The 7,783-nt window shown below is 38.9% G+C and overlaps 1 protein-coding gene across 1 annotated transcript; it reads left to right on the top strand.

Annotated features, from left to right (window-relative positions):
• Positions 1–252: 252 nt before the first annotated feature.
• On the top strand, positions 253–7,226 carry LOC121264703. The gene is made up of 4 exons (XM_041167993.1): positions 253–726; positions 1,347–2,974; positions 3,071–3,169; positions 6,801–7,226. Exons 1-3 carry the CDS (start codon positions 636–638, stop codon positions 3,161–3,163), a joined length of 1,812 nt encoding a protein of 603 aa, XP_041023927.1. The 5' UTR covers positions 253–635; the 3' UTR covers positions 3,164–3,169; positions 6,801–7,226.
• Positions 7,227–7,783: the final 557 nt, after the last annotated feature.

Raw genomic sequence — 7,783 nt, 5'->3', positions numbered from 1 at the left:
ATAAAAAAATCAATGTGAAATGGACCCACTAATCCAACATAAATATGAGTAGACAGATATCATTATCATTTCCATTTCCACGAACACAAAATCAATGAATTATAAAGAAAATTTTGGCAAATTCCACACCACTCAAAAATTTTCCCACCCAATCCCTCCCTTCCCCATCATTTTCGTCCGAATTAAATGTGTATGAAAATTTCCAAAAGTCCAACTTCTACCTTTCAAAAAATGACACGAGAAATAAACCACAAAATAGGACCTGACTGTCCTCAGCCCCCCCTCCCTCCTAAAAATGCATTCCCGACATTTATAGACCAGACGGCGCGGCAAATTATTCTCCACATAGTGAGTGAAGGACGAAGAGGGAGAGAAAGAGACAGAATCTGAATTCCCCGACGTTTCAGCAAATTGCTTCGGAATTCCCAATAGATCCTCATCCGTTTCAGTCCTTACCAGTTATATTTTCCATTTTTGAAACGTAGATACAGCATTATTACAGTAGAAAGCTAGGAAGAAGTAGAGATAAAAGAGAGAGAGACGGAGAGAGGGGGGACTCAGGGACCTGATAACAGGGACAACCACGATCTGCGAGAATCCTCTTGTAGCAATCACCCACGAGAGCCCCCACAATCATGCCTTCAGGTGGTAAGAAGAGAAGGGCTGCAAAGAAAAAGAAAGGCAGCGAAACCCACACCATCAAGCTCTCAACCAACAACACTCGAGGTACTAACTTTTGCCCTACTTATTTTTTTTTAATACAGCTCGGCCAGGCTGCTCCGCACTTTCCCTTCTCAATCATGCACCCAACTTTTTAAACTTTGCTTCTGATCTGTTATTTTATTCCAGTTTGGTTTAATGGTCTTGGTTAATTATTTCTGTTTTGCTTGGTTTCAACTCTATCAAACCAATCCACACTTGCTTGTCTGTCATTCAACTATACGCTTATCTTATTTTCTCAATCGGTGTATTAAAATCTTTTTGTCGATTTAATTAATGGGTTTTGTTGGTTTGCTTGCTTTCAACCCCACCAGACCAATCTGATTGTGATTCTTATGATTGGATCATATTATTTATCTGTTCCTGAATCATGCTTTATTCTCTCTCCTTTTTCTTTAAAAGAAAGGGTTGAACGTGCCAAATACAAGTTTGCTAAACACCAGTTTTACTTGCAATTTTTTTGTTACTTATTCTGATTTAATCAACTTACCTTCTGTTACTCAACCATAAGTTAATTTTTGCTTTTAAGTGGATTTTATGGTCCAATTGGCTTAAAAATTATTTGTTTGTGACTCATGATGATTGATTTTGATTGAAATTTTTTTGACTGAATCTAACTATGTTAGGAAATGACGATTGGTCCCAAGATGGGAAGGAAAGTGATAATAGCCCTGCATCTCGGGACCAGGATAGTGACCAAAATCCATTTAACGAGGGAAGCGAGGACTTGGAGGAGAGAGACCCTTCATCCATTCAGTCATTTGTTGCCGAGGACAAGTCTATGGAGGGATTCCCTATTAATGTAGAGGGTGCACAGAAAATAGGCTTAGAGGATGATGGTGTTATTGAAATTGAAAGGGAATTGAAATCGGAGGAGAACTTTGAGAGCAAAAATGGTAGCATTGAGCACGTTGAGTTGGCCAAGAAATCACATGATGGCAATGATCAGAGCTCTAGCAGTAGTAGTTCAGATGATGAGGCACGAGTCACTAATGGTAAACCAAAGGAGGCCTACAATTCAGTTTTGGAAGCAAGTTCGTATGATGACTTGGTTAAGCCTGTGGACTCTTTGCCTGCAGAAGTGATGTGGGTTAATGAAAATCCATCAGTTGGGGAGACTGTTAATTTAATTGCCGAAACTGCCCCTTTTATTGAATCTGTAAAGACAGTGGCATCTGTTTCCCAGGAGACAATTCACAGGACTGAAAGTGCTCCAGTTGAGAATCCAGTGATTGCTGATGTTGTTGAATCAGGACCAAAAGAAAACCCTCATGTTGAATCTCCTAATCTGGTGGTTTCTGTGTCCCAGGAGACAATTTACATGACTGAAAGTGCTTCAATTCAGAATCAAGTTGTTGCTGATGTTGTTGAATCAGGACCAAAAGAAAATCCTGTTGTTGAATTTCCTAATCCAGCAGTATCTGTGTCCCTGGAGACCATTCACACGACTGAAAGTGCTCCAGTTGAGAATCCAGCGATTGCTGATGTGGTTGAATCGGGACCAAAAGAAAACCCTCTTGTCGAATCTCCTAATCCGGCAGTGTCTGTGTCCCATGAGACAATTCACTTGACTGAAAGTGCTCCAGTTGAGAATATCGTGGATGCTGATGTGGTTGAATCGGGACCAAAAGAAAACCCTCTTGTCGAATCTCCTAATCCAGCAGTATCTGTGTCCCTGGAGACCATTCACATGACTGAAAGTGCTCCAGTTGAGAATCCAGTGATTGCTGATGTGGTTGAATCGGGACCAAAAGAAAACCCTCTTGTCGAATCTCCTAATCCGGCAGTGTCTGTGTCCCATGAGACAATTCACTTGACTGAAAGTGCTCCAGTTGAGAATATCGTGGATGCTGATGTGGTTGAATCAGGACCAAAAGAAAACCCTCTTGTCGAATCTCCTAATCCAGCAGTATCTGTGTCCCTGGAGACAATTCGCATGACTGAAAGTGCTCCAGTTATGAATCCAGTGGTTGCTGATGTGTTTGAATCAAGATCAAATGAAAGTGATGAAAAGTTGTTGCCTAAATCAAGTCAGGCTCCAGTAGCTGTGATGGATTTGACAATGAATAATAATGAGGAGAGCATATTTTCTTTATCTAATGATAATGTTCAGGCATCGTTGACCGTGGTGGAATCAGTGTCAAATGGATATGAGGGTAAAATATTGTCATCATCTAGTGTTCCTGTTGCTGCAACTAGTGATAGTGCAGCACATGTCAAAGATTCTGAGATTCCTGAATATTCTGAAAGCCAGGTATTGCCCCTATACTTTTCTTGATCGCAATTTTGATTATGTATTTATGGTATAATGCATAGAAGATAAATGTGTTTATGTTTTGCTGATATGTAGCCTCTGGTAGCACCAGCCCCACGTATGGTGAAAAGAACCTCCTGGCTGAGTTGCTGTGGATTGTTTGAGGTTCTAACAGGCACCGGGAGATAAATTCAGGTTTGATCAATAAAATTTTGTTTACCGATAAAAAAAAAAAAAAATTTATTTAATCCAGTTTATATAGCTCGTCTTACCCTTTATTCCTAAGAATTGTGTTGAGGTATCGAGATTTGCTCATATCCTATTTTGTTGTGCACTTTTTTTCTCCTCCCCCCCCCCCCCCCCCAAAAAAAAAAAAAAAAGGTTTTAGTCACTAGGATGTCATTACTTCTTCTGTGATATTTCGGAGGCATATGTTATGGATTGATCAAGCCAGACCATTCGGATATATGGTATATATTTGTAAAAATCTCTTTCGCTAGTGTCTTACACGTATACCTTGAAAATATGGTTGGTTTTTTTTTTTATTGGCATCGGGTGTCCGAGAACAGCATCCCGAGTAATCCTAGAAGGTGCACAGGCCCTCAGCAAGGAGTTTCCTACCAGTGCACCTCTGGTAATTCAAGGGAAAAATCCTTCATTCCGATGGTCCCTAGAGATTGTTTGCACCTAAGAGGATTCAAATCTTAGACCTTGGAGGGAGCATAGCACCAAGACCAAGGCCTTTACCACATGAGTCAACCCCAAGGGGTTATATGGTTGACCTTATGGCAAACATAATGATTGCAAAAATAAAAAATAGTGGAGAGTGGTCTTACGGCAAGCAAATATAGTTTTTCTATTTAGTATGTGTGTATGGAAGAAAACAATATGCTGCCATGCATTGGTCTCTAAGAATTGGATAAAGAGCGCCTGGCACATATATTGCTTAATGATATAAATTTCATTTTTGTGACATATGAGATACAAATGGAGTTATGTGCCATGTTAGAATTTTGGCCAAGTTCTCTAGGACCAAAGGGTTTTACTATGTATTAGTGAAAATGTGATTGGAGGAAATAAGGAACAACATGTTGGAAAATTGTGAAATATGAAGATTGATGGGCATGAGATACCTTTGTTGCCATGTTCTTGCAAAGGGATATATATTACACTAATTGTGTTACATGCAAAATCAGTAACTGGTATCTTCTACCATCTGTATTGTGTGAAAACTGAATGAAAATCGGATTAAAAGGCTTGAAGGGCAGCCACATTATAAAGTTGTTTTAAGGGTAATATAATGATTTTATTTTATTTTTATAAGTAAAAATATTATATATATATATATCAATAGGAGTAACCAAATATACTGGACGTATACAAGAAAACACCTAACCCATACTAGAGAGTTCCTAATGACCCTAAGCCCGAATACAATGGAATACACCAAGCCCGAATTGGAATAGAACACACCTCTCCAACCCCAACCCCTTGTTTCCCATAAGACTAATACTCCACCTTAAACTCCCTCTACGAGGACGTCTTCGTAATGCCATCCCTTTAGCCTTCTCTTGACTTAAGCTACCTCTCTTAGCGTCGTAGTTGATTGCCCAATAAAGACGCTTTAACTCTACTTTTCTTAAAACTTGATTTGGTTTCAAGTGAGTGGCCCACCTCAATCGCAGTGAGTAGTGCTTTAACTTGGTCTTCACATCCTCCGAATGAAAGCCCCACAATTGTTGCTGCATTCAAATCATGAACCTACTCAACAACTATATTGTTGCTGTCACCATTAAGGTTTCCTTCACCTTTAGCATAGGTGTCATTGTTCCATCGACGAGGACATTGCTTGTAGGTGCTCCACCCCTCGACGATCCTTTCTGTGCCACTTTGTCAGACCCTACTGCTCCCCCAAGAGGCATAGAACAGGTAGGGGAAGCACTACCTTCTATTATCCCATTTTCATCTTCTGAAAGAGACTCATTTGCTTCTTCCAAAGTACTCAAAACCCTGGAAGGACCCCATCTACAACCGAAAGTGAACTTTGGAAAAATGTACCAACCCCATTTACAACTAGTGACTGAGGGCAATCAGACGGCAAGTTGCCGATGTCTTGAGTGATACAGGCGTGAACAATGATGCCGGCGTCCGACGACCCTATTTGTGATGGTGTCGAGATTCCCTGTGCCGGCACACTTGAGGCCTTCAAACCCGTAGGATCTACCCCCCGACCCCCCGGTCCGTTTTCAATCCACCCCCCCTCTCCCTCTCTCCCTCTCCCACACACACACACACACACACACACACACAGAGTAACTTTCTGGTTTGTCTCTTAATACTATAATATATATTAGATTTTAAAATTTTATTGCTGATGGTGAGGTGCTTGAGACTTTGCCCTTGTAATATCGCCCAATTGCTTAAGATTTGATTGTGGAATTTTGTTCCTTTCTCCATATAAGGTATAACGGTGCTTTTGAGATTATTCTTATAAGTTATAACAGATGAACTTAATCGATATTTTGTATAAATTCTCTAGTTTCTATTGAAATGATATAAGCTTGCTTTGAGTGGACCAGGGAATTCATGGAAGCATTTTAAAACTACTGAGGCACTTGGAGAGGAGTGAAAATTTCCTTCCTAGGGAGAGGAAAAGTGATTTTCATTTTTCATTCAAATTTGTTATGCCATGTCAAGGCCTGATATGTAGATCATCAGTCCCATGTTCTTGTTTCTTTTAGTCCTACTTAAAATCTGATATTCTCCTTGAAGTTTTCCACTGCTATTGACTAGAGAGACTTTTGAGTTGCGTTCAATAAAGTTGTTACCTTCCACAAGCTTCTCAGTAGCTGTTGAGTTATCATAATAAGTTAGGTTTTCTGGCAAGATTGGTGAGGTGAATGCCTTAACAACTCTGGAACATATTGCAAAAGTGATGCATGTCTGAGATGGAGGCTTTGATTGGTTTTAGAATAATCATTGCTGAATATCTTAGAGAATTGCTACTTATAAAAAAAAAATATCTTAGAGAATTTCTGTTCCCAAGTCTTTTATTTGGTGCTTCTACACCTCCTCCACCCCAGAAAAGGTCCCAGTGAGCCCCACATCACATTCTGACTCTTTTCTAAACTTTTTTTGAGCCTTTTTCTATTCTGCATCATGCAGCTTTTGCCTTTAACGACATTTAGCTGTGTGATACTGACAATGAGTCCCAGATCGCATTCTTGCTGTTTTCTAACTTTTTTATTTAAGTCGTGTTATGTCTTGAGCCTCTTCTATCCTGTACCATGCTGTGTTTTTACCCATAAGGATCTTCTGGTTTTTTCGACACTAGCTTTTAGCCCATTTTAGTTCCTAGTTTGTATTTAGGTGTTTTCTGTTGTATATTTCCTGTGTACTTGGGCTATTGCCTATTTACTGGTCAATAAAATTTCTTATTACTTATAAAAAAAAAAAAAAAATCGACACTAGATTCAGTAAACTTGATTTCCAAAATTTGAAGTGGATTGCTTTTAGATTTTTTTTGCCTTGCTGATTGGCTGCTCTAAGTGGTGCGTAGAGTGATCTGAAACTTTGAAACTGGTTTTTTTTTTTTTTGTGCTCGATTGGGTTACAATTGCCTGTAGCACTTGTCACAGTTCTTGTTATTTGAACCATTCTTTTGTCGCTCTTCTTGTCACATTCCTGTAATTTAAAGCCAAGTATGGTTTGATAATTGTATAATTTTTTTTTCTAATTTTTAAGTGTTTGATGAATTTATATCTTGCCTTGGACTTTTAAGAAAGTAACAATATTTGACGATTGCCATGGTTTCCTTTTGATGCAGAAACAGAGCATGGATGGGTTTCAGTGGAATGGTGAAAGCTTGTGAAAGTTCAGAAGGATTTGGTCTAGAGGAAATTTTGATTTGTCCAGCTAGAAAACTGTTCTTGGTTTTTCCCAATAAATAACCGGCCAAGAGGTCTGATCAGATAAACAGTCTTAGGGTTTGTGGTGAATGAATACTTGTAGGCGGCTTGGTGTCAGTAGCTTTCGGTACACGCCTTGTTAATCTTGTAGTCTAGTGCTTTTTCTAGATGGTGTGTTGTACTTAAGTCTTAAAAACAGTTTCTTTTGCATCATTGGGTAGGGTGGTGATGTGATCTGGCTTTTGCAAGTTCTTAGGTGATATCAATATTCCTTTGATTGCTGTCATGGTGTTATTTTATAGATGGTGTCTACTCTTCTTCAACAAATTTATATTTTGCTTTTACAGCATATGGGTCTTTTTATTGCATGGTGGCTGGCTTTCTTTAATTGATTGGGAGTGTTTTTAGGAATGGATTTCCTCTTTTGAAATGTTGAAACTTAAAGAGAGCCATCAAACAATGTCTGATGTGGTTGGTTTTGGTATGTATCTGAATGAGCTGGGGATTTATTTATCACAGATAAAATCAGTTTGATGATATATGCCCTTGTTCTTTCATTTGAGCACAATTGCAACCGATCACGACGGAGCACGAACAATTAATTAGAACTCCATTTTTCTGTTTCAGACTTGTTGAAGCATGGTTGCAGATGTTAAGAAATAATAATAATTAGTTTTTTGTGATGCTTGTGATTGAGATGACAATGGCTTGGTCAAAAGTCAATTCTCTGTGCTTAATTCCTACAATGCGTTGTGAGGTAATACATCTAATCCAAGCAGGTAATAGTTGAACTAACTTACGTACAATAGGCTCTTCAATTTGATAAACCAGAGGGAACATCTCTATAATCGCATACAGAAATATAGAATGCTCTGCTCTTTCCAAACCATATCTTAGTATC

This window comes from Juglans microcarpa x Juglans regia, chromosome 5D (genome assembly GCF_004785595.1).
Source record: "Juglans microcarpa x Juglans regia isolate MS1-56 chromosome 5D, Jm3101_v1.0, whole genome shotgun sequence".
Taxonomy (NCBI): Eukaryota; Viridiplantae; Streptophyta; class Magnoliopsida; order Fagales; family Juglandaceae; genus Juglans; species Juglans microcarpa x Juglans regia.
This window is presented reverse-complemented; position numbering and strand designations above follow the sequence as displayed.